The sequence below is a fragment of the Bombus bifarius genome, unplaced genomic scaffold (assembly GCF_011952205.1).
Source record: "Bombus bifarius isolate JDL3187 unplaced genomic scaffold, Bbif_JDL3187 scf7180000007978, whole genome shotgun sequence".
Taxonomy (NCBI): domain Eukaryota; kingdom Metazoa; phylum Arthropoda; class Insecta; order Hymenoptera; family Apidae; genus Bombus; species Bombus bifarius.
This window is the reverse complement of record NW_022884363.1, coordinates 5,086,729-5,113,811: the sequence shown is the minus strand read 5'-3', so window position 1 is coordinate 5,113,811 and position 27,083 is coordinate 5,086,729. Positions and strand designations below refer to the sequence as shown.

Below are 27,083 nucleotides of genomic sequence, written 5' to 3'. Positions count from 1 at the left end.
AATTTCCACCCCGAGAAATGAAGCGCTGACCGCTTTGAGAATACGGTACTGGGCATGTGTTTAGGGATGAATACCGATCGATGAATACCGATCGAACATTTTTAGGAACCAAGTTCTGATACGATATGGATGAGTTTTGAATAGTTACGTAAATGAAGGTGTACGTGCGTATCTTCAATTAGGGGTGCGAAATATTATGGAAATACTAAGAGTATATTTGCATTACAGTTGCCTTTATGAAAAATTGTTTAGTTCGTCTAAGATTCCTATCGTTGATGTGCCTTTACCGAAGAATACGGTTGATTCACGCGACAAAATAGAAGCGAAACTGCAATTTTGGACAAACTTTAATTTTATGCAATTCGATAATAGTTCTATACAGGAAGATTACGTGCTTAATAAAAATCGGGTGGACGAGTGGTCTCGCCGAAGCTGGAAAGTAGCTATCATACGTCAATGAATATTTTCTATGTGCAAACATTTTTACATTTCGCTTAATGAAGCTCCCAAAGCAGGTCACAAAGGTAGAGGAAATTTGTCAGCTAATGTATTCTCCTTTGATTTAGTGAAATAAGCTGGTACTTCATACAGTTTCGTTTATCATGAAACCAAGATATTTTTCTAATTGTTTGACTATCAATATGAAACTCGCACTCAGGTGTCACGTCACATATCATCAAAACATTTCCATGGATCGATATGTTTTTATAATTATTACGATTCCGAACATGAGACAGAGATATGAAACTAGAGTAATTTGCAAGGAGAATACGAGATAACGCAGTTCACAAGTATATCTTCAAATTGATAAATCTTATCGAAATAACATTATCATCTCCGCAACTTGTATATAAAATACGATGGGATATAACTTGGCAGTAGTTTACATCGAAACGCGACTAAAAAAAGTCAAAGGAGAAGAAAAGCATCGAAAGTAAGTACTGATACAAATTTCTTTGAATTAGACGACTGCCAAGCATGCATCATTTTAATGATCAATAAGCTATTTGCAAAAATTGTTGCTTTTCACAGACATGAAGTATAGAATTTTCCTCTTTGCCTTGAAGGCTATGATACACTGGATGCTCACCAACTGAAGTTTTAACAAATTCGTTATGAGACTAGCTACATCTTGCAAATATTTTATTCATCGGAATGCGCATCCACTGTAACCATACCCTATTAAAGCAGTCTAAACTTCTTCCTCTAAACATAAGCGGTCATCAACAAAAATAAAGAACTAATTTTTTTACAGATGAAAGTTATTGTAGCACTCTTGGTTGCCCTGGTTTCGGCCAGTCCTCTGAATGCTACCCAACTCCCAGCCACGGGTTCGGGCGCTCTAGCAAGGGAGCTCCAGCCTTTCCTCGACGTGATCCCGATTGGAAAGATTTTCGAAATATCGAAAGCCTACCTGGCTCAGGATAGAGAATTCCAAATAGCCGTTGAGTTATTCAGGTCCAACGAATCGAAACAATGGGTACAAGAGATCGAACAGAACTTTGAATTCAAAAAGATGCTGGACTATATGCAGAACAGCGGTTTGGATATAAAATTGCTGGTGAACCGCTTCAACAAAGCTCTTGGTATCCCATCTGTGATTTCTAGGATAAAAACCTTCTTCGCTCCTCATATCATGATCACCGGTGGAATCGAAGGTTACGTCCACGATATCGGTAGTCTTATTCCGATAGATGAGTTTGAGCAACTGTACGAAGAGAAGATAGCGAACTCCAAGGTATTCAAGGATTTCATGCACGAAATGAGCTCCGCCGAACACATATCCTTGTACGTGTCCATTTTCTCGAATAAGCACTACCAAAATTTGGAACAACAGGCCGCAAACGTCGGCATCAATAGAAACTATTTCCAAGTTTCCGCTCCTTTAATACTTATACTTTCCACTGTAATTTAAAGTTGAAAGTATTAGGTTTTAGGAATTCAATTCGACAATGCTTATTGTTCATTTGTTTCATAAGAAATAAAATATAATTATGGTGCATTGAAATATTTGTTTAATCTTTCTTTAATCTACATCCTTGTTACCACTACACTATTAAGTAGTCCAATTTTTACATAAGAAAAAAATTTTATTAAAAAATTTTGTCAACTACATATTTATACCAATATAAAGGAACATTTAATAAGACCGATAATTCTTTTACTGATAAGAATGTAAAACAATATCGAGAAAACCTCGCAATGAGTAATATACAGCTCCACGAGTGAGCATTTTTTGCGCAATTGTATGCAAAAAGAAATGTTACCATCAAGGAATATCAAGAAATTGTGTACAAACATTTTTCTTATCTACTATGAGGTGGCAATTCGAATGTTGTTGACAAAATACTATTAAGCGGAAGCTCCCCCTTAAAAAATTACCTGTAATCTTACAATCATATAATTATATTTATGCTCCCCCCCTCCCCCCTCTCTCTCTCTTTCTATCATGTTCCTGTGTTAATATATGCCTGCTGATTCACTCGTTCGTAATTAAACAAGTTGAAGAACATTACAAAAATTTTAGGAATATATCGTATTCTATTGCTATCGAACATGTTTGCGGATATTTTGCAAATTCTAAGATAGATTTTACAATACCAAAACCAAATATGTAAGAGTAAGAAATTTGGAATTTGTCACGTTGACATTTCATTGCAATTTATTTCTCAGTAATGATTATTAACTATTTATGACAATCTTTAGGCGATCAATATCTACATAAATTTATTTAACAGCTTGATCGCGAGCGTTACTCGTATTTACATCGCCGTGCTGCACCGTATGGCGCCCATTCCTTCCAAAATGGCATGACTTTTTCCACCCATAGAAATGGAACATTGACCGCAATGAATTTTATATCTTTTCTCGTAAGGAAGAGGCAGACTTTGCACAGTTACATGAACCATCAACGTCATATGTTATACCTTGAACATTCGTGCAATTGAAAGTGTCCTTTACAATTTCTAGTGTGAAATATTATGAGAATATTAATGGTACTTTTGTATCATAGTTCTTGTTATAAAAAATTGTTTAATTCATCTAAGATCTCTTTCGAGTAGTATTTGACGTGGCTTCTTCAATGCCTCTAGTGGATTCACGCGGCGAAACAGTAACGAAACAATGGAAATTGTAATCTATGCCTTAATTCATATTCGATTAAAGTTGTGTGAAGGATGTTTTCGCGCTTAATAATGTTCGGGAAGGGGAAAGGTCTCGATGAAGCTATGAAAGTAGCCACCATATGTCGATAGATAAATATATCCTATGTGGTGTTATGTTTGTATGCCTTTTTTTTATGAAGCTCCCAAAACAGGCTAAAGAAGTCGAAGAAACTTTTTCTTGATAGAATAAGCTCGTACATTATACAGATTCCTTTATCAAGAAAGCTTCTTTCGAACTGATCGATAATCTGTGTGATTACCATTGTGAAACTAGCATGCAGGAGACATAAAAAGTTTATCAAAACATTTCTAGGAATCGATACATGTTCTTACAGTTAACACGATACAATGGATAGCGAAGGAGAGATATAGCACTGAAATAAGTTATATGCCAATAGAATATGAGATAACGCATTTTACGGGGGTATCTAGAAATCTATTAATCTTATCGAACTACAATTATCGCTTGCTTCACCTGTATATAAAATGCACCAGGACACGACCTGCTGTTACAACAGGTCGAGGAGAAAACTACAAACGATTAAAGCAAATCAAAAGAGAAGAGAAGTATCAAAGGTAGGTACCTACCCATACAATTTCATTAAATTAAACGTGTGCTAAACATGCACCATTTTCATTGGTGACCAATCTATACGAACAAATTTTGTATTTTTACATACGAAACATAATCTTTTTTGCTTATTCTATTGAATTTCCCGTCAGTTTTTTCGATACTTGATTGGTCAGAACGCGCATCTTCTATAACCATAACGTAAGAAAGCATTCTATTTGTGCTGCGGATAAAATAGGAGTAGAGTTAATTACAAACACAATATAATCAATCACAGATCAATATAAACTTTTTCCTCTGAACCCATGTGTACGTGTATCAACGATATTCAGAGATTTCGTTTCTTCGCAGATGAAAGCCATCGCAGCTCTCTTGGTCGTCCTGGTCGCGGCCAGTCCTCTGAATGCCTTCAAAGTCCCAGCCACGGGTTCGGGCGACCTCGCCAGGGATTTCCAGCAGTTCGTGGACATAACCCCGATCGATGAAATTCTCGCAGTATCGAAAGCCTATCTGGCCCAGGACAAACAATTCCAAACAGCTATAAAGTTGGTCAGGAGCAGTGAATCGAAACAATGGGTACAGGATGTCGAAAAGGCACCGGAATACAAAATGCTGCTGGACTTTATACAGGAACGTGGTTTTGATATAAAATTGGTGACAAACAACTTCAACAAAGCCCTTGGTATCCCACCTCTGGTCTCTAGGATACGAGCTTATTCGACCCCTTACCGCAATATCACCGGTGGAATCCAAGGCTACATCTACGATATCGGTAGACTTCTTTCGATGGATAAATTTTCGCAGATCTACGAAGACAGGATAGCGAACTCCAAGGCATTCAGGGATTTCGTGCACGAAGTGATCTCCGCCAAATACTTAAATTTCTACCTATCCGTTTTCTCGAATAAGCACTTCCAAAATTTGGAACAACAAGCCGCAAACTCTGGCATCGATAGAAACTATTTCCACGTTTTCGCTCCCTTACTACTTGTAACTTCCACTGTAATTTAAAGTTGAAAGTATTAGGTTTTAAGAACTCAGTTCCATAATGCTTATTGTTCATTTATCTCTTAAAGAATAAAGTATAATTATATTGCATTGAAATATCACCTTCTTCATCTACATCCTTGTTACCACTACACTATTAAGTAGTCCAATTTTTACATAAGAAAAAATTTTATTAAAACATTGTTGGTAACCACATGCGTATACCAATATAAAGTAACATTTAACAAGACAGATAATACTTTTTGGAAATGTAAGAAATGTAAAACATTATCGAGGAAATCTCGTTATGAGTAATATACAGTTGCGGAGTAAACATTTTTTGCGCAATTGTATCAGAAAATAGATGTTACCGCAGAATATCGAGGAATTGTATACAAACATATCTCTTATCTACTATGAAGTAGCAACTCGAGTTTTGTTGACGAGATTATTATCAACCGGGAGGGTGGGCTTCTTATATACCTATTGCTTCGTCTTTCTATCATGCATTTCTACCATGGTAATACAAAACACCTGCTCGATCCGCTTGTAATTAAACAAGTTGTGTAACATCTAGACATTTTTTTGCAGAAGAAACGCATTCCTTTCCTACTATAGATGTTTGTAAATGAATGGCACGAGGTCTCGATGGAGTTGGGAAAATAGCCATCATACGTCAATAAACATTTCCTGTGTGAACGTTTTTGTGTCACTCTTAACAAAGCTCCCAAAGGAGGCTATGGAGGTTAAGGAAACGTCTTCTTGGAACTGATATAACAAGCTGGTACAATATATAGCTTCATAGGTATACCACAAACCTAAAATTATTTTCGATCTGTTCCATGACGTAACAGTCATGTGGAATTGACACGCTGGTGTCACAGGTAACATCGCACGTCTTCGAAACATTTTCACAAATCGACAAGTTCATAACATTAATACTACTTAATTGGAAATTGCATAGTTATATGAAGCTAGGCTAAGTCATTTGCAATCGGAGTACGATATAACGTATTTTACAAGTACACAATGAAATCGATTAAGCTTATCGAAATGCATTTACGATCTGCCCTATTCGTACGTAAAGTGCAACGGGACACAACCTGGAGGTAGTTCACATCAAGAAGCGAAATATGATTAACTAAAAGAAGTCAAAGAAGAAGAGAAAATTGTTGACTTTTACATACATGAAGCATTTTTAATCCTGATTCCGTTAAATTTTGTACATCGATCCTCTATCCGATTTGTCACAGAACAGTACCTTAGACTATGATACATTGGATACTCACGAACTAGAATTTTATGATGAGAGTAGCTACATCATTTTTCAGATACTTTATGGTTCACAACATGCATTCATTATACCCATAGCGTAATAAAGCAGTAGAATTCCTTCCTCAAAACATAAACGTGTATCAGTCATATTCAACGAATTCATTTTTTGCAGATGACAGACATCATAGCGTTCTTGGTTGTTCTGATTGCGGTCAATTCTCTGAACGCCCTCCAAGTCCCATTCACGGGTTTGGATCTCGCCAGGGAGCTCCAGTAATTTGTCGACTTGATCTCGATCGAGGAGCTCCTCGAAATATCGAAAGCATACCTGGCCCAGGACGAACATTTCCAAACAGCCATGAAGTTGATGAACAGCAACGAGTCGAAACAATGTGTACAAAACTTGGAACAGGCGCCTGAATTCAAGGTGCTGCTGAACTATACGTAGGGCAATGGTTTTGATGTAAACTTGGTGGTGAACAATTTCAACAAAGCCCTTAGTATCCGATCTCTGACCTCTAGGATAACAGCTTACTTGATTCCTTACAAGGTCACCGGTGGAATCAATGGCTACATGGAGGATGCCGCTCCCTTATTCCGATGGATGACCTGTCGCGTCTCTACGAAGACAAAATTGAGCACGCCAAAGTGTTTAGAGACTTGGTGTATGAAGTGGTCTTGAACAAGTACTTAATATTCTACATGTCCATTTTCTCGAACAAGAACTTCCTGGAAGTAGACGTACAACAGGTCGTAGACGTTGGTTTCAACATGGATAGAACAATTTTCCAAGCCTTGTCCCCATTTTTACTTATAATTTCCATTGCAGTTTAAAGTTTTACATATTAAAAAAGCATGTATATTTGATATTTCAATGGTATTTATTGCAGCTTCCCGGAATAAGGAATAAAATATATCATGATGAATTAAAATATCATCTTTTTCATGTTATGTCCCTTTCATCTTTGCACTACACAAAAAGTTCGATTTTTATAGAAGAAAAAATTTTGTTAAGAAGTTTTTAGAAAATCTGCGATAATCTGCATTTACTCAAAAATTGTAAAATTTCAAAAAGGTAGTGTTTTTAGAGAATAATTTTAGGAATATGTTTATATGTTTAGGGATAATTTTAGGAAAGCGTGAAACATTATCATCAAAATCTTGCCAATAATACAGTATAGGAATGCATATGCAATTCCAGGTATGAACACTTTATCCGTAATTATGGATACATGAAAAAATAGCACAAAATGACAAGGCAGTACGTGTATTGCAGCGTACGCAAGCATTTTCTTATGTATTACGAAGCACCAACTCGAGTGACGATAACGAGATATTATCAAACGGAAGGAGCCCCTTTACCGATTATTCGCTATCTTTCAGCTGTCAAACTCATCTACTACCCCCTCTCATTCGGCCATATCTTTTTATTGTAGTAAAATGCAGAGCACGTGTCTTATCCACTTATAATTGACCAAGTACACATTTAAATGATATAATCATATGAATAACATTTGAACGTTCTTTTGAAAATTCTGTTTCTGTTGCAATTGTGCATATGTGCGGATATTTTGCAAATTATAAGCTAAATTCTACGTTACTAAAACCAAATGTGTAAAAATAAAAAATCTGAAATGTATTATGTTTACATTCCACTGCAGTTTATTACTCAATAATGATTATTAATGGTTCATGACAATTCTTAGGTGACTAATGCCTGCGTTAGGTAGGCGTGCAGCTCATTGAATAGTTCGATCGCGAACGTGATCTCTAGTCCACCCTCTTTCGCCCAGAAATAGTGATGATGTAGCACATCGTTAGTCTCAATCGCGTTGCAAAGCTCCAGGTAGTCTTTGGACCTCAACGTATACAGAAATCTGCGGAAGCTTGCCGAGTATTTCACCTTTTGTCGCAACAGTTCGTGCAGCTCGTCCAGTGGCATGGTCTCCAGGATTTTATTGATCATCACGGTCAGGCCTCCGGCTGCCATACTCGGATCGTATTTGATGAACCTGGGAGACATCTTCCAAAAGCATCGTATCTTCTCTTGCCAGGAATCCACGTCCAAACCATTCTGTCGCAGAAAATTGATCAATTTGTTTGCTTCAGGCATGTTCTGGAACTCGCGCAATATGAATCTCTTCTGGTCGTTCACGAAGCTCACGGTATCTCCGATCTGGGGGTCGTATTCCATGTATCTTTCAATGATTCGTTGTACTTCTTTTATAGGGACGAACGCCAAAATGTCTTTGAGATCTTCGTCGAGGGAGCTGTTGTCTTCCAATGGGAGTACGCTTAATAAATCTGGATCGTTCGATCGAACTCTGATCCGATAGGCAAGGAATCCGAAAAAAGCAACCGAAGCTGCGGCTACCATGGTAACAATCATAATTTGAGGGTTCATGTCTTTCAGAAGATTAAAGTTGATTCTTAATGTTGATTTAATAAGAAATCATTGTACCAGATGATTCGTTTCAAGCGCAAAATTCTTGACCAATTATCGACAGGGTTTGTTAATGTAAATCCACTGGTCTGGTACAATATGTAAAAAACGGGATAAGAGGTTAGAGTTGCGAACAATGTTGCAACTGCGCAAAGTTTAACCCTTCAGAAACTTACGACGAAAGTTTGCACGCTTAAGATACGGAAGAGAGAAAGACCTTGTTCAAAGTGGCCGAGTAGATTCGCCAGGCCATCGTACGATGATAGACATCCCTTTGCTAGGTTAACGTTTGACGCGTTCCTTAAAGAACACACGAGACGAAAGCAAATTATGACGGTTAAACTTCTATTGGTCGAGATATCCTCTTTTTGACACGAGATTTATTAAGCTAGTGGATTTGTGCAGCAGTTACGACAAGAAATTTAAGTTTTCTTTATTCCGCGAATTTAACAGGGCAAGCCATTGCGAAGATTAGCATGCACCTGCGATACTACATTTTTATTTGCGCTGAAAGTTCGCGAAGTCAGCGGAGTTTCATGAATCTAAATGTAGTGGTTGCGCGAAACTACCTTCACATATGTCGTTGAACGAAATAAGGAAGATAATAGATAATTTTTAAAACTATTATTTATCCTTCTATCTACTATTAAATTGAACTGTTATTATTATCCAATGAAACCTAGCTAACTTTTTAATGAATAAATTATCTCTGAATAATAGAGAATAATAGAATTTCATAGCTAATCATTCTGTCAGATGAGCAAATCACGAAAATATTATTTTCTGCGCAAACTACATGCGTTCAATATTTCATTTGACAAAACGATTCTTACTATGCACCAGTCTAATATTATTTAATGCAATCATTTCATATAAACTTATAATAATTGTTTAAACGCAAAGACTTCGAGCTACATAGATTATTGAAGAGTTACAAGTATAGGTCTGTAATATTTTTTAATTGAGAAATATAGTACATGTTTCCTATCATTTCCGCAATTTTCCTTTCGCATGATTCTATCATCACTTCGAGAAGAGTCGTGACATTGACATTTTCAAACGTTTCACTTAATAATCAAATTCGCATCGTCTGGCGTGATGGTCTTCTTAAGATGCATTTCAAAGATATCGTCAATGTTTTATCATGCAAGCGAGCTACGTCACAATACGTGCACGATACGCGATGATAGTTAAAATGAAACGTAATATAGTAAAATGAATGGTTGCAATACAATTGTATTCGACAGATTATGGTTATATTTCGAGGATTCTTTACGTTATCATATTGTCACCTAATCCACCAACATATAATTACATAATTAATAAATCTACTCATTTTTTCTAGTAAATAACGCATGTGCGCACAATATATATTGTACTTAATATACTTTGAAATTATTTGATGTTTGATACACAAACTTTTACATATTTCATACATTTTTACACGTTGCGCAAGGAACGTCTAAATATATGACATACGGATATATTTGACTACTTCATTTATAGTTTATCTTATTACCATATAATTTCTTTTCATTTAGAAATTTCCTTTGTAGGTACTTTATTGCATAGGAATATATTTTGCGACGGACCCTTGTGTCAGGGGTGGTTTCATTAAGATTTTAAAGTACCTTTTTTAAGCGCTATTTTTAAATATATAAATATTTTTAAATATAATATAAATATATATATAGTTGGAGTATACATATATTCTAGCTTACAAAAAGCTTAATAGCTGAATGGTTGCAAGATTTTTTACACCGTAGAAAGTCATCATAATTGTAACGTGACATGAAACCACATAAATAATGCGGATGCATCAGTGCTATTTACCAGGACAACTTTTCAGGAAATAGGTATTTAGAAAACAATAAATTGGTGCTCAATTTCAACCAGCCGCATCCTTTGCGTAATAGGATACATTACAAAACAGATTATTTTGAACACTCGTAATATACCTACGATTTCTTGTAAACAATAATCATCGATAAAAAAACGTGAAACACACACACATTCCTTATCTATTACAAAAAATAGGTAGGCTATTAGTTATATAACATTACAGATTATCATGAGCCAAGATAATGTCAATAATGATAAATTCCTTGAAGAAGTAATCGTAATCTATCGAGTACAATTGTGTCGCAATGTTTAATTTCAATTATTATTTCCTATCGTACGCTCAAAATGCTATTTCTGCGTGATAAAAGCAAACGATACCTCCAAAATATGTTTTAAGCGAACTATTAACTTCTTATATAAATTTGATTGGTGTACACAATTGAAAACTCCAAACATCGAATGATTTCTATGTATGAACCGATCTTTCTCATTAAGGCATTATTTTAAGCTGGACTTATCATATTGAATAGCAAGTGGTGATAATAATAAAATTCGCTATTATTCTTCGCCACTAATCAATAAATGATGTTTGACTGTATAGGCTTGTATATAGGCTCATTCATCCTTATTATACTATAGATATATTAGAAATTTTTCAGATCAATTGATTTGGCATATAGGAATTTTTTAGTGTCTGTATTTGTATATTGTTTTTTTCATATTTTTCCATTCATTTATCTATAAATGGTGAGAAATTTAGTTTATATTTTATTGTATGGTAACATCTTGTTATGACCGAATGGAAGTTAACAAATTTAGGGAAAAATTATAAATTAAGAAAGACTTGTAGTTGTTATCCCAACTCTATTATCTGATAGAAACAGAATTACATTGGCTACTACTGTTTCGTAATTTTGATTATATCGATATGATTGATAGCCACAGATATCATTCTACAGTTTTTGATTATGATGTAATGTTCGTTAGGAAACAGCAGCAAAATTAATAACGCGAAATTAAATAATTTTAACTTTTAAACAATTCCCACACAGATTTTCCTGGCATGCGAATTATTCATTCGGCTCAATTTCACTTTAAAAGGCAGGAGTTTTCTATTCAAAATTTCTCATGGAAATAAAACTTTAATCCGTAGATTATATAATATTACTTCTTTTTCTACAAATATTTAATATTTAATATTTTCTTTAATATTGTATTTAATATTTCACCATTGTGTTTACCATGTATTTAATATTTTAACATTAATTTCAAATATTTTCTATGTTATAAAAAAGTGTAAAAACACTAAAAAGTGTAAAAAAGAAAGAACAGCATTATTTTACTAATGTCAATTAACTTAATATATTTATTAAATATTATTCTAAATTTAGCATACATATATATGAAATAATTTTACATGTTACAAGTCACAATTTTAAGTCAATTATATGTACATACAAACGGTCTATACGCGCATTCTTATCTGTAATGCTTAAAGATATTTATATATCAACGCTTTAGCTATGAGAAACGTGAAGAAATTCGTATGGAACGTATTGCTGTCGACATAGAGGTAGTTAAGCTGTACTAGTATTCTTTGGAAATGAGGATTCGTGAAGGTACTTGTGTAAAGGTTCTCGTATTGAAGAGATAGAATTTCGTGCAAGAAATTTTTGAAAACCTCAGAAGTTGCGACCTTGTATTCGAACAGATTCGACATATTGTACACAGATATGACTTCTGAAACGTCTTTTACATAACCTGCGATTCCTCCGGTAATTCTGAGATTAGAATTCACATTAGTTTTTTCGATATTCGCTGCCATGGATTCTTTTACGTCCTTCATTAAAGTGTAACCGTCAAGACCTTGGTTTAGCAAATACTTCATAAGGGTTTCGTATTCGGGTAAATCTTCCACGTCTTCGACGAAGCCCTTCATATCATCGGATTGCAAGAAAGTCATAATCCATTGGAATTCCTTGTCTCTGGCTTGATATACTTGCGTGAGCTCCAGTACTTTGTCGATGGGCACCAAGTTCACGAAATCCTGCAATTCCTTGGCCAGGGCACCTGTGCCAACGCTTGGCAACATGTAAGCGTTGAGATGGCTGGCTGTGGCCAGGATAGTCAATACTGTGAGAGCGAATTTCATCTGAAAATTGGGATGAATTATGAAAAAATGGAAAATCACGATGAAATTTATTGAAATGATTTAGCGTTCGATCATTATGGAATTATCAATGTATTTATACAGTGTCGTTAATAGAATTTATGTTAATTAACAGAAATTGGTATGTATATGTTATTGTACAATGTACTCAAATGATATAGGAATAAAAATCTTTAATTAATTTCAGAATAATATATGAATGGTTCTAATTACAACTATGAATTACAGTTAATCCATTAATTCTTAAATTGTGAATGACTGCAATTATACTTAAAACTATATGCTACTTACTGTAGGACCTGGTTTTTTTCTCATTAATGCCGGGAGAACTATAACGCCCATCAATTTTTCATTCCGTCTTATATATCACGGTGAATTTGACTTACTCATTCTGATAAGATTATCTGAATTAGTCATTATTAAAAAGGTCACTAATATATGAGACACGAATAATGACGTTCCCAAATCTGATTCGTCAAATAGATAATTAATCCAAATGAAACTATAACTCAATTTTAGGATGTGTAAAAAATAGCAAGTAACAAGAGTAATAAAAAGTTACTGCTATTTTATCGATACATGTATGTCGATATTTTTAGGAATTATAAGCTTTTTAATGCTACTTATCAATGGAAAAATTGTTCGATTAAATATTTTTCACTTTTTTGCAGTCAGAATCAAGAGAACGTTTGGATGTAATATGGATTGTAAAATATGAAATATTTTTATTTTACATTATCTATCATCTATCTATTGTCTAGCATCTATTATTTATTATCTGTATTTTATATTGTATCATACATGGAATATACGGAATGTAATGTAAAACACATTTTTGTTATTATTACGTGTTAATATTATATCACAAAAAATTTTCATCACGAAAAGTAAAACTCATCATTTTTAATGGATAATTATTTTTTAAAAATATAATCAAAATAATTGAAACACTGAAGGCATCGTATCGTTTATACGCTCCAGCTTGAACGAAGTTAATGCTTTAAAAATTTGCAAAATTAATGGATATCATAATTAATTATATTATATCGATTACAGCTTTATATGAAGTTTAAGGCAAATAAAATGTTAATTGCTGAATGAGATCTATGATATATCCACTTTAAATCGACGCAATTAGTGCAGTAATTTTTTTGAAAATGATAAGAAATGATCACCTAACTATCAGACTGCTGTTATAAACATTTATGTGGCGTCCTCTATGTCGACGCTTATGAATCACGAACTCATTACGGTTGTAAAACTTTGCAAATCGGACGTGACAATCAATGTAAACATCGCTATTGTACAGTACCAGCCAACTGTGCGAAAACATAGATTGTATACCAAATTAACGTTGAAAGTAAATTCGAACCGAAGTTAATAATGACAGAATATATTTAGTTTCAGGTCCTTCATCACCGTTAAATTAATTATTAGATGTGAATTGTTAATTATTTAAAACAACATATATATATATATATTATATATATTATATTATATTATATATTATATATTATATATTATATATTATATATTATATATTATATATTATATATTATATATTATATATTATATATTATATATTATATATTATATATTATATATTATATATTATATATTATATATTATATATTATATATTATATATTATATTATATTATATATATATATATATATATATGCTTATATATATATTATTTCGAAATATATATTTTCATTAATCGTACCTACTTTGCATCTATTTCTTTTCTAAATTAATGGATAATTACCGACAAACGTAAGAAACCGTATATATCATATACTTAATGGTAACTTATTAAACACTTAACTAATGTGTAGGTATAGCAGAGTGTAAATTATCGAAACAGGTAAGTAGACAATCTAGTAAATCGGTAATAATGTTCTTCGATAATTCAGACAAGATAACATCCGATATAGAAATTGCCGATTATATTTTTAAGTCCCGAATCAATATTGGTTTAATTGGAAATGGCGAAGCTACTACATTGTGCAATATTACTTAGTTGAAAAAAATGCTAAAACGTGAAAAAAGAATTTAATTTCTATTCTAAAGAGCTTGAGTAGTATACTTATCGTAACATTAAGTAAGAATTAGTTTTTCAAAGATGGATCCCCAACCATTAATCACATCAAAAATGGTTTATGCATACCACAAATTTTTGTATACACATTCCAATAAAAATGAAACACCACTTTCTTGTTCGTTAAATAACTTATCTTACTAAGATAGTATCTTTCCTTAAAATAAGTAGAATAACGCACCATATTTGTATCATTAAAATCCTCACCTCTTTATTTATATAGAGCGATTCAATAGATAGATACAATTACACATATAAGTGCTTCTTTCCCAAAGGTCACTAAAATGTTTTAATATCAAGCACCATAGAAATTTCTACATTAGAACATTAATTTGACTCTAAAAATTCTCTCGCTCATATTACTATTTTTCCTGAGACTTAGAATTAATCCCAAAGTCGCGTTCCATCATTAACTGCCTGTCTTGGTAGGTTTAAGATCGATTTGTTGAATAATGATCAATTTCATCCCTCGTCGAAAATAGTTATTCGTTAACGCCGTATTTTGCTGATCAAACAGAAAAGCAAAAGGGCACCGGGTGCAGCGAATGGCCTCAAGTAGCAACGGTAGCTATTCGATAAATAAAAGAGGACCGTGTTCGAGCACGTGGCGCTAACTTTTAAAAGGAAAGTATGGGGTGTCTTAACCGACGCGTCTTCTCGGTTGCCGCGGGGTTTAGCCACCCTTTCACTCTGTCCTTCTCTGGTGAGAACTAACAGAAGGACGAACAAGGGGAGGAACAAGCTGGTGCACGCTACTTCTCTAATTAAAATTGTTACAATTTAATAAGCCTCGAAACTTGCCATTGGCGCGTTAGGACGAAGCAGGAAGTCATAAGAGGGGCAAGTGAGAAAGAAGGGAAATGACACTTGAATCCACGAAGCTTGAGGAATGGAAGGCGAATAACGATTGGGAGAAAAAGGGAGAAAAGAAAGTTCTAAAAAGAAAAGACGATGTGGCTGAACGCGATAGGAAAACACGAATAAAGATGATTTGCACGAAGAGAAACAGACACAATTTAGTAAAATTGAAGTGACCTAGCAATATGAAGAATAAGAAATAAACAAACAGAGAAAATAAAATAATGCAACCAGTAAGAGTAGTACTCTACCAGACATAAATCCTAACCTATTTTTGTTTTTGCCAAGATTAAGCGAAATCTTTGAAATATGTTCAAATTAAAATATATATATATGTATGTTTGCTCTATAAGTCGATGAATTTTTGCTTCACAACAGGAAAATGAACATACCACAAAGTAAGTTTTCGAGATTTAATGGAAATTAAACGACTACAATTTGTTAAATTCTAAAATAGTCACAAAAAAATCGAGTTTTAGAAGGTCAAGCATTATTCAGTGATAGGTTCCTTTTAGAAGTTGAAATATCAAGAAGTTGACTCTGGGAAGATGAATGCCAAGCACTTTTTCGATGAAATCCCTGATAGGGACAAGGTCCACTCCGTCGTTGATGACCTTCTGTCTCATTTCCAGGAAGATTGGTGATTGGTAAACCGTGTTGACGATTCTCTGGAATTCGTCGGAGTGCAGTCTTTGCATGAAGTTCTGGAAAGCAGGGGAGGTGTGCATCTTTTCATTGTACATGGCCGTGAATTTGTCCAAAGGGAGGGCAGCCTCTACAGCGTTGAACAGAGCTTTCAATCCACCAAGGTTTGATAATGTATTCATCGATGAGAATTCCATGGGTGGTACGTAGTCTTCCATACCGAACAATTTGTGGATTTTGCTGATCACCTTTTTCATGTCCAAGCCAGAGTCTTCCATGTATCTCACCAAATTTTGATATTCTGGCATAGCTTCGACCTTGCGGACCAAATCGTGGAATGCTTCGCTGTACATGTATTCGATTGCTCTCTGCACTTCGTCGTCTTCCAGGTAGGACATAACGATGTTCATTATTTTGTTCTCGTCGACCAGGTTCAGGAAGTCGTGAATGTCTCTGGATAGTTCGTCAGAGGCGAAGATTTCCGCTCGTAGCATGGCACGGGAGTCGACTCTGGGAAGATGAATGCCAAGCACTTTTTCGATGAAATCCCTGATTGGTACAAGGTCCACTCCGTCGTTGATGACCTTCTGTCTCATTTCCAGGAAGATTGGTGATTGGTAAACCGTGTTGACGATTCTCTGGAATTCGTCGGAGTGCAGTCTTTGCATGAAGTTCTGGAAAGCAGGGGAGGTGTGCATCTTTTCATTGTACATGGCCGTGAATTTGTCCAAAGGGAGGGCAGCCTCTACAGCGTTGAACAGAGCTTTCAATCCACCAAGGTTTGATAATGTATTCATCGATGAGAATTCCATGGGTGGTACGTAGTCTTCCATACCGAACAATTTGTGGATTTTGCTGATCACCTTTTTCATGTCCAAGCCAGAGTCTTCCATGTACCTCACCAAATTCTGATATTCTGGCATAGCTTCGACCTTGCGGACCAAATCGTGGAATGCTTCGCTGTACATGTATTCGATTGCCCTCTGCACTTCGTCGTCTTCCAGGTAGGACATAACGATGTTCATTATTTTGTTCTCGTCGACCAGGTTCAGGAAGTCATGAATGTCCCTAGATAGTTCGTCAGAGGCGACGGTTTTTGACTTAGGCATTTCGAAGATTGGGAATTCAATACCAAGAACGGTGTAGATGATGTCTTCGATTAAAATTATGTCAATTCCTTTCTTCACCAACATTGCACGGAATCTGAGGTAATTTCTGTTTTCGTAGAGAGCGTCCACAAATTTTTGGTTATCCTCTGACTTCAGTTGGGCTACGAAATCGCGCCAAGCGTCCGATGTTCTCATCTTGTACACGTAACCACGAATGATTGCGTCATAAGAGATGAGTTGCTTCACGTCTTCGAACAAACCTTTCACTCCACCAGTGATTTGTTTTTTGCTAAACTGCTGGAACGGTGGAATTCCAATTATTTTGTTTAATTTATTCAGCTCGGCGTAAATGTAGACACCGTTTTTTTCTAGATAGTCTGCGAACTTATGGAACTCGTAAAGAGTCTCGATCTCCGAGATCATTGTCTTGAACTCTGATGAGCTAAAGTATTGAAGTAGCTCTTGGAATTCGGAATCTTCAGCGGCATATTCTAGGACGACAGAAGCAACCTTGTCCATCGGGATCAAGTCCAGGAAGTATTGTATATCTTCATGGAGCGGTCCCTTGCCGAAATCTGGGAGATAATGAGAGTTCACAGTTGTGAACGCAAATATCGCCGTGAACAGTACCACTGGGACCTTCATCTGCAAAACGGACGGTACATAGATAATTCAATAGTAAATGAAACGCAATGAAAATAGAAGCATTTTCGATGGTATAAATCGAGACGAAACTTTAACCCATTTAATGAGGTTGGATTAATTGATCGCGTTAAAATTTGCTTGCTCAGAAATTGTTTAAAATTGCTCAGAAGCCAATAAATATAAAACAAACTTGTTGAGAAACTCATTTAGACAACAGGTATTTAATAGTTTTTAAGCATAAATAATTATAATATAAAATTTTATTTTACAACGATCTGTGAACTCACCGTAGTTCTGTGGGAAAACTGTAGTACCTCATGAATTTTCTATCGGCTAGACTGCTTTATATATACTGGAACGTATTCAAATAAATAAATGGAGATATCGAGATACCTGAAAGAATGATAAGATTTCATTATACGTGCACCTGTGTCTCAGCACTTGCAGAGATTAGTGTCTTATTGTAATTGATTATCAGTGTAACATTTACAGATCAGTAGTATTTACAGTATTAACATCGCGCGATTTTTATTTTCATTCGGGATTACATTTTTCGCAATAAGTGTCTAATCATTAATCTTATTTACTATCTATACTATAATTATTATTGATGAAATATAGAAATATAGGGAAAAATTTTCCACTTTTTTACTATCTGTATTATTTGCATCTAGCATAAGCAACATGGAAATATATAAAGTTTGCGCGGAAAGAACATGACGAAATTATTTTTGATAATTTCATGACTTTTATGCCCCTTGGTAGCTAAGATAATTGGAAAGGAAATCCCACAATCTAATGAAGGTACAATGTATTTAACATGGAATTGATTATTGTATTTTAAAATCACTTCGATTTTCTGTAATCTTCATACACCTTGCATCCACATTTTAATTTTTTCATATGTAATTTCTTTTTACATATTTAGCTTTTATATAATGCACTTCAAAACATCATAGCATGAACCCATAAAATAACATTGCAGTCTGGATAATGCAATTTTGTTTCTTTCATATCTTTTGCTTTGCATCTGCACATTTATGGCAACAAAGTAGACGCATCGTATTTGTAAATTTCATTTTTCTTGACTTTGCGGTCAAATTTCTACACAACGCATTCTGTTGTTGAACGCAGCATCCAACGAGCTACAAATGCATTCGTTTTCAGACCCTTGATGCATTTGTTCATTATATTACAAAATGTAGCTTAACTTTTCGTAACATAAATTATTTAGTTTAAGTATCTGGGGTTGCACTCATTTAAAGGATTAAAGATTCCTTTTTTCTTTTTGACGGTGACTATTGTGCGGGAAACATCGTTTAGCTTTATCTTTGAGTACGTAATTAGGATCAAAATGTTATCGCTGGCATTGACAAATTTTATCTCTGTTATATTTATTCGAGCTTATAATTTCTATGACGATAGTAGACAACTCATTATACATACCAGTCGAAATGATCGTTAAGAATTTTTGCAGGATGTTCCATCTTGTCACCAGCAATTCTTTTTGACATAAAAAAAATTCTATTGATGTGAATCTTTTATCCACAAGTAAACTGTAGGCAAGTAAAGATGTATCTGGACAACCTGCTAGAAACTAGAGAAACTGTCCTATTGATGACTAAAAATAAGAAAAAGTGGTGACATAAAGAGTATTATCTCTATGATAACATGTTTTTATTTCAAAATAGAAAGCAGTGCTGATTATCAACTGATATCAAAATTAGATGTACTGCTTTTAATTATCATGTATCGAGAGTATCTTATCTTCATATTTCTGAAAATATCTATTTGTTGTTGTTTTATGCTCTGTTACTAACGCTAGCAGCAATCAGATTCAATATGACACGGATATAATAGTGATCCCAATTCAATTAGTATTTATCATCATAGAATTAATTTATCTACACTCATTTAACCTATATAAGAGCGATTCTGCAAAGGCGGGATTTATTTAGCAGTGATTTTATCCACATACTTTTTCATTTAATTTATGAATTGCAACAAGTTTAAGGTGTGACAGAGAACATTGTTACAAAAACGGTCGGACAAATGAATAACTATCATACATGTAATTTTACTTTTTTAGAAACTATCTACTGACGACTGAGATATCGTTAATAGTCTCATGTAATTAACTGTATTTAAATATTTTATTTAATAAAAAGAGATGATCTTTTCTCGCACTTTCTATCACAAAGAATTAATTAAAAGATAATTACTTTTCAGAAGGATTATTTACAAAATTTGGACATCCAATATCACACGTCAATAATAATTTGTAATCGCCTAGATTATAAACGGACTAATTACCAGTCCTGATAATTGTCAGCTAAATTTAAAAGTGGAAACAAAAATAATTAAATCTAAAAAACAATCAATACTTATTAATCATAAATGAATCATCAATCTTGACAAATTGTCAGTTAAATTCAAAAACAAAATTATTGCATTTTTAAAACTTTTCTTTTCTTTCTTTCTTTTTTTTTATACGTGGGGAAATCCTCATGGATCTCCTCCCCCCCCCCTCCCCCCCCCGCTAGGAAGCGGCGGGATAGTGTCGGACTATACCGACTAAAACCCCACGGTGGATCGCCGGACGCTTAGTTGGAATGGCCGGGACCCAGAAAATTTTCAGATTACTGCTGGAGAACTCCTGCGTCTTCTCCTGTCTGAGGGAGTCGTTCCTTGGTTAGTTCGGGCATTGGGAGGGGCCACCCCTCTCTACGCTATTCCCTGGGCTGTCGTGCAAGTCTGAGGAGGTCCAGATCCTCCTTGGCGTGTCGGTCTCTATGACCACCTAGAACGACGTAGGGCCGTCCTTCGGCGCGGAACCCTGCAAGGGTGGGATGTTCTCACCCTCTCCCGCTCTGTTCGTTCCTTTACGAGCATTACGCTTTCGCAATATGAGCGTACTGCGAGGAATTCTTGTCGCTCCCTCAGCATCGCTTTCACAACTGACGAGGGGTCTAATCTTTCGCCAATTGTCAGCCGTAGGGGCCTCCCACGCCGGATAAAATTCTAACGTGTACTGGTCCGTGTCTTTGCCCTCGCCGCAGTGGTGACAGGTGCTCGTCAGCGAATACTTCATGTCCTGCGAGCACCAGCGTCATCCGGAAGGATAGTGGAAACCCTCCGTGGTCTCTCCAAGTCTCCCAGTTCGGCAGGAGTAGATGGAAGCGCCACCGCTCCCACACCTCACGTCTAACTTCCCCCCGAAAGTCTCGGGCCGCCTGCTCGGTGGGGGCCAGTCCCCGCCTGAGCTTCGGTTCCTCTGGTCTTCGTACACTTGTCGGAGCGTCAAGGCCTGGATCTCGAACGGAGGAGACGCCGCCAGGACAGTCGTCGACGCATGTGATATCGTCCGGTATCCCCTTACGATCCTGATGGCGGTTGTCCTATGAAGCCTCCTCAGCAAAAGTAAACTACGTCGACTTTTCATCAGATCCTCTGCCCACACTGGAGCCCCGTACAGGACCCGAGAGCATTTTTAAAACTAACGAATATTTATTCCTTAGATAAACAAACTGGTGATCAATCCGCGTTCTTTCTTGTAAACTAAAGTAAATAAATTGTGCACTTTATGCTCTAACGTTCAGGACTGAATTATGACATTACCTAAACAATGCAAGGCATTTTCTAAGTTTAATATAAATGCACTCAACACACATTTTTCTCAAGCACGCGGATGCTTCTTTCTGTCACCTATCATATTGTTTGACAGGAGACTGAGATCAGGTGATTGGGAATTTTAAGGTAAAATGTTATAAATTTTCAAGCGAATTACTATTCAATTTTGATGTTAAATAATACTTAGAAAAGATAACAAAATTGGAATATAATACGTACCAGGGGATTGAAAAGGTGGCTGACAGCAACAGGTGATTGTCAACGAATCTACAATTTTAGGTAATCAAAAATGACCACTTGTTACAAAACGTAATAGGTGCACTAACTTGTTTTGATTACTTTTGATTTACTTCGCGTGATTTCATTGTTAGTACCATAGACATGGATTTTTTTAGAAATAATTTTGCAGACAGGGAACCGAGATATAAAAATGATGAAAAAAGTTGCATGCCGATGACTTTTGTCAATAAAATGATTAAAGTAAAAATAAATGTGAATGATAAATACGACCATTGTAAAGTATATATAAAAAGGAAAATAATAATAAAGTAAATAATCTCAAATTTATTCACTGAACATAAGATGTAGAGTAAATTTTGTAGTTCTGACATGACAGAGGACTGAGAATTGCATGAAGAAAAGGTAATTTTTGATATAAATAAACTTAATTGATAGTACTTCATAATTTGTATTTAAAATCACAATTATTATCTTTCTCTCCCATGCAAATATAATTTAATGTTTAAGGGTTTTAACGTTTAACGTTTTTAAGGGCTTTAAAAAGTGAGAACCGTAAAAAATTTCCACTTCTGTGGAATCACTTATACTCGTACATTTTTGAGCTTTTAAATTGTAGATAGCTTACGCACTCGCAATTATATTTTCCATTTGAAATACAAAATATTTAAAGCTATATCCCCCTTCTCGTTATTATATTAATTAATTTGTCTCGTAATATTCTGAAACATATCTCTAATTAAAACTGTTTATTTCGGGATATTGTACAAATAAGTGGATCTCGATTTACCAGGAATGTTATAAATGTCGTGAAAAGAATTATGAAGTTTCCCAGCACATAGTGTTCTATTGTAACATTACGACTTAAGATACAAGGCATGATATTAATGAAGATGAAGTTAAGAATTTAGTCGCAAATAGAATCTTAGTTCTTCGTCTAAAATTTCGTCTCTAATAGGTTCTCCTTTGTAACTTTTAAGTCATATTGCAAATCTATAATTAACAATTTGGACATCAGATTGCTTGATAAAAGAATATTTCATTTTATTTTATATTCTATACTTTATACGACAAAGACTAATGATTTTCATCCTACGATTCTAATTGAGGATTAATACCTGTGCCGTTTTACACAATTGAACTAATATCACTAATGATATTACCGAAATTTGTCAAGTTATAGTTTACAAATTACTAGTATTAATAAAATCTTATCAATCTTTTGATTATTCTATTCGACGAAAAACTATAAAGATACAAAAAGAGAAATCTAAACTTGCAACTTACTAAGTTACTAATATCATTATTTACAAAATTATCGTGCCAGAAGATACTGATCTTCTTTAACGAACACCTTAAAGTTCCTGAAGGTTGAAAACGAAAGATTGGAGCAAAGGGCACTTTGAGGGAACAACATTTGGCGACGTGTTTATATATACGCTTATTTATTGATTAAAATTAAAAAGATATCGGAATATAAAAAAGAACTATAAAAATTTAAACGGAACAGGAGACATGGAGACCCAATTGGTTTTCCATGAAATCTCTGCCCTTGTTGAGGTTGACACCGTAGCTCTGAAGCTTCACTAAGAAGTTATTGAAGACAGGATTGGCGCACGCAGCGTCGACGAGTCTTTGAGAGGTGGGGGATCCCAAGAAATGTATGAAGTCGGCGAACACCTTGGAGTTGGCCAGCTTCTGCCTGAACAAAGCTCGGAGCTGTTCCATAGGCAGCATTGCTTCAACTTGATCGAGGTAACCACGGATTCCACCGGTGACGGCTCTCCTAGCGCGGTTTGGTGGGACGAGTTTTGCCAGATGCAGGAAATCATTGACTTTGTTCGCCAGGTAGTACGCATCGAGACCGGCATTTTGCTGGTAGTTGAGGAGGTCCCGGAATTCAGGGATGCTTTCAAGACCAGATACGAGGTTCCTGAATTCGTTTGTTTGCAAATAGTTTAACCATGCTTGCATTTCTGAGTCTTGGTTCATGTATTCGTGAAGGAGCGCGACTATATCGTCAAGAGGAATAATGTTGACGAAGTCCTGGAGCTCAGCGGCGAGAGCACCGTTTCCGGTGCGTGGGACTAAATAGGCATTCAGGGGACTGGCGAAGGCCAGAACAGCCAAGACAGCGGCGAATTTCATCTGTAAATGTATGTGAAATATTCGCGAATAATTATGGATGAAATTAAAATTATTCGAGATACAAATTTAAAATAAATTCGATTAGATGGCAAATTAAAAGGCAAGTAACTTTTAATATAGAGAAACAGATGAAAATAAATCTTTCAGAGCTGAATAGTAATATCAAATTAATGTCTGTAATATTTATGTTACATGTACTTGTATAATATTTAGAATATCTTTTTCGATGTTATATTAAATCGTTTTGTGCATTACTCACCATGTTGCTTGAGTGAACAGAGTCAATTAAGTATATCATCACTGTAGACTGCCGGTCATTTATATACACATTTAACTACTGATCTATTCTCCATTACGATTAGATTATATCAATTAATACTCATAAATATTTTTTATTCTTTTGGGACAGATCAAACACAGATATGTGAGATGTTGATAAGATGAAACATTTTAGTGATATTTATCTTTCAATATGACGATTCGATCTATTCCTATCAAGTCATGGCATAATTTTTTTTGGTAATCTGATTAATAATTTCAGAAGAATTTATCTATTACGATATTGATATAAAATATCATCTTTGTCCAGTAACCATTTTGATGTCGTTCGTTTTCAGAATTATATTACGTAAAAGAGCTAATTACAAACAAAACTTTATAACATAGCTTGCTAGAGAAATAAAAAGGCACAAATTCATCATTACACGGTTTCAGAAACCAGCAATAACGGAAGACTCTGAGGTATTTAATTGCAGTATGCCACAAAAACGGCATCGTAATTGTTCTCCAAAAGGACAACAAAAGGTTCGACATTCCACCTGCGTTCAAGTTGCAACGGTGAGTCGTATCAAATTATTTTCTACTACTGGCCAGGCAAACTTTTGCTCGATATTATGGCAGCACGTGGTGGTAACAGCCTTCCATGGTGGGCTCATCGTTACTGGCATAACGGTCTCGAGGATTTTCACGACGAAACAGGGAACAACTAAGGAAAATGTGTTCGCAGTTAAGGATCCACCCGTTTCTGATTGGCGATCTCGATATTAGTAGCAAAACTCCTTTCTGAAATCGAACTTGAATCGTAAAAGATGAGTTTTCTAAAAAGCATCAAATAAGTGTTTGGTTACTTTTAGTAAAAAGTAGATGCATTTAGAAAACGAATTAGATTGTAGAATGACAGAAGGATGACTTAATCGAAGTTTAATTAAAAATTTTTATTCAATCAATAAAGAATACATACAATTAACATTGCATAAAAGAAATTTTCGTGTTACTATTGCACTTAACTATCGCATAGAAAATTAATCGTTTCGATGTTTGAGCATGCATGGGCCGATAACATCAAGTGAGTGTCCTACACGCTTATCTGTTTGTGTTTGAACAAGATAAGCGCATAATGGGCCATTATCGAGAACATTTGAATATGTTATTTGACCGATCGATTTTGGAGATTACCGATTTTGGCGGTAATCGATAAAATTTCGAGACACATTCACATTTAGCTATCCTTGTCAATTACATTCTTATTACATCTGTCAATCTGTTTGTTGTTTTTTAAACTTGTTATTCATTAAATCAGAAAATCAATTCGCTTCTTGACCCTGTACTTTGGGAATCTTTGTTTTTACTTTCACTCGTATGACGAGTAATCTCCTGTAAACATCTTTACTCCGAATAACGTAATTATCAAAAATAGCTTCCAAAAAGTAACGTTGCAAATACTCGAACTAGAAAACATTCGTGTACCACTTATGTGAATCTTTCACTGCAAGAAAATTCACTTTTCATTTATAGAAGGGCATCTATAATAACGTTAACAATTTTCTAACAAACAATACGCAACGTCTAAAACCTTTTAAAAGACGATCAGGACGATGTCCTCTACAATATATTTCAAACTCCTGTTCGGAAGATTCGCGAGTTTGCTGCTATAACTCGCAAAGAAATCTGTTGAAACAGGTGTAATCTGATGAGGAAGACCGGTAGCGAAGCAAACGCGATGGCCAATTGGAAATCCCCTTGGTTTGATGGACGAAAAAAAGAGGTCGATGGAACAGGGTCGAAGGAGAGAGACAAAGTTCGGTCGCTCGTTCCTCGTTAGGGACTGCGCGACGCAGCTTTCAGCGGAATCGAAAACGAAGAAGGAGTCTCGGACGATTCGAAGGGATCGAGGGTAAGAAATGCGGCGGAAGAGGTGGCCGTAACAAATCCTCGGCGAGTAATCGAGGTCGTGTCTTGGCCAGGTTTTACTCTCAAACACTTAACTCTATTGAGATTGGATTCCCCGGCAGTTCTCTCCCGTGCGCGAGCTTCCTGTTCCGCTCCTTGATCCTCTTCCTCTGTTTCGTTTCTCTTTCGAACAACGAGCTCTCATTCTCCTTCGTCCTTTCAAGATCCACGCCCACGACTGGTTGGCTGGTTTCTTGCAAACAAAAATCTTATTGCAAGCGACGCGATAAAATGCTCCGAAGGGACGAACGAGACCTATCCTTCCATCCACGAACTTCGATACTGGACGGATGGATCGTATGAAGCTCGTCGAAGCTTTCTTATGGGTAAGATACAGCGTCTCGTAAAAGTTAAACCGAGGGTTCATTTAACCCCTTAACCTACGATTTACGTTAAAGAATTTTGGACCGAAAACGTGAACAAGCTATTATATATTATATTATATATTATATTTGGCCCGATCATCGTACTACGGGCTATGCCCATAGGTTAAGGGGTTAACGTAAGCTAGGTATGCTCGAATTTTCTTCGTCTGCTTAATTTTTCCATCGTTAGTGTCACATTAAGCCGAGATTCTATTTAAAGAATTTTCTTTCTCCAGTTAAACCTTGAAAAATGGTGAGATTTGGTTGACCCTATAATAATATATTTTTAATACTTTCTTGATAAGCGGATATCATCGAAGTTCTGAAGACCTCCGATTTAGAGAACTGATTTCTTAGAGAACCTTCGGACGCCGAATTGAAAAGCGATAATATCGAAATCGAGTAACAAGGTAATAATATTTGTGAATAATCAGTATTATGTTGATAAGTAGCGAGTTATCGGCATCTTCTACTTACAAATTTCGGATAACGTTAACGGATGACTACGAAGGTCAAGCTACACAAAGATAGATACACAGATTGTGACATTGGATGACCAGGATCAAATTCTCGTTTGCTACAATTAATTAATAAGCAGATGATCGTAGAAAATTTGTGGATGCTATGAAAGATCGTAAGTTTCCACGCAAATAACCTTATATTC

General features: G+C 35.4%; 4 protein-coding genes and 1 pseudogene across 4 annotated transcripts; 2 read left to right on the top strand and 3 right to left on the bottom strand.

Annotated features, from left to right (window-relative positions):
- Positions 1 to 875: 875 nt before the first annotated feature.
- LOC117204537 lies at positions 876 to 4,746 on the top strand. Its single transcript, XM_033442039.1, has 4 exons — positions 876 to 934; positions 1,256 to 1,912; positions 3,597 to 3,740; positions 4,087 to 4,746. Exons 2-4 carry the CDS (start codon positions 1,256 to 1,258, stop codon positions 4,744 to 4,746), a joined length of 1,461 nt encoding a protein of 486 aa, XP_033297930.1. The 5' UTR covers positions 876 to 934.
- Positions 4,747 to 5,461: 715 nt separating this feature from the next.
- LOC117204536 lies at positions 5,462 to 6,959 on the top strand (annotated as a pseudogene).
- Positions 6,960 to 7,549: 590 nt separating this feature from the next.
- On the bottom strand, positions 7,550 to 8,517 carry LOC117204495. Its single transcript, XM_033441951.1, has one exon. The coding sequence runs from the start codon at positions 8,399 to 8,401 to the stop codon at positions 7,700 to 7,702; it is 702 nt and encodes a 233-aa protein (XP_033297842.1). The 5' UTR covers positions 8,402 to 8,517; the 3' UTR covers positions 7,550 to 7,699.
- A 3,134-nt stretch (positions 8,518 to 11,651) lies between these two features.
- On the bottom strand, positions 11,652 to 12,811 carry LOC117204467. Its single transcript, XM_033441893.1, has 2 exons — positions 12,744 to 12,811; positions 11,652 to 12,434 (listed from the first exon to the last, which is right to left on the bottom strand). Exons 1-2 carry the CDS (start codon positions 12,792 to 12,794, stop codon positions 11,775 to 11,777), a joined length of 711 nt encoding a protein of 236 aa, XP_033297784.1. The 5' UTR covers positions 12,795 to 12,811; the 3' UTR covers positions 11,652 to 11,774.
- Positions 12,812 to 15,810: 2,999 nt separating this feature from the next.
- LOC117204535 lies at positions 15,811 to 24,147 on the bottom strand. Its single transcript, XM_033442038.1, has 3 exons — positions 24,085 to 24,147; positions 23,181 to 23,825; positions 15,811 to 17,810 (listed from the first exon to the last, which is right to left on the bottom strand). Exons 1-3 carry the CDS (start codon positions 24,121 to 24,123, stop codon positions 15,906 to 15,908), a joined length of 2,589 nt encoding a protein of 862 aa, XP_033297929.1. The 5' UTR covers positions 24,124 to 24,147; the 3' UTR covers positions 15,811 to 15,905.
- Positions 24,148 to 27,083: the final 2,936 nt, after the last annotated feature.

What these genes read in the sequence shown, in the direction of transcription:
- LOC117204537 (XM_033442039.1), top strand. Translation starts at nt 1,256, where the DNA reads ATGAAAGTTATTGTAGCACTCTTGGTTGCCCTGGTTTCGGCCAGTCCT. An exon ending in TTATACTTTCCACTGTAATT is followed by an intron (nt 1,913 to 3,596) that starts TAAAGTTGAAAG and finishes GGGGGTATCTAG; the next exon opens with AAATCTATTAATCTTATCGA. An exon ending in AGAGAAGAGAAGTATCAAAG is followed by an intron (nt 3,741 to 4,086) that starts GTAGGTACCTAC and finishes GTTTCTTCGCAG; the next exon opens with ATGAAAGCCATCGCAGCTCT.
- LOC117204535 (XM_033442038.1), bottom strand. Translation starts at nt 24,123, where the DNA reads ATGATATACTTAATTGACTCTGTTCACTCAAGCAACATG. An exon ending in CTGTTCACTCAAGCAACATG is followed by an intron (nt 23,826 to 24,084) that starts GTGAGTAATGCA and finishes ATACATTTACAG; the next exon opens with ATGAAATTCGCCGCTGTCTT. An exon ending in GTCTCCATGTCTCCTGTTCC is followed by an intron (nt 17,811 to 23,180) that starts GTTTAAATTTTT and finishes TCCGTTTTGCAG; the next exon opens with ATGAAGGTCCCAGTGGTACT.
- LOC117204495 (XM_033441951.1), bottom strand. Translation starts at nt 8,401, where the DNA reads ATGAACCCTCAAATTATGATTGTTACCATGGTAGCCGCAGCTTCGGTT.
- LOC117204467 (XM_033441893.1), bottom strand. Translation starts at nt 12,794, where the DNA reads ATGGGCGTTATAGTTCTCCCGGCATTAATGAGAAAAAAACCAGGTCCT. An exon ending in GAAAAAAACCAGGTCCTACA is followed by an intron (nt 12,435 to 12,743) that starts GTAAGTAGCATA and finishes CCCAATTTTCAG; the next exon opens with ATGAAATTCGCTCTCACAGT.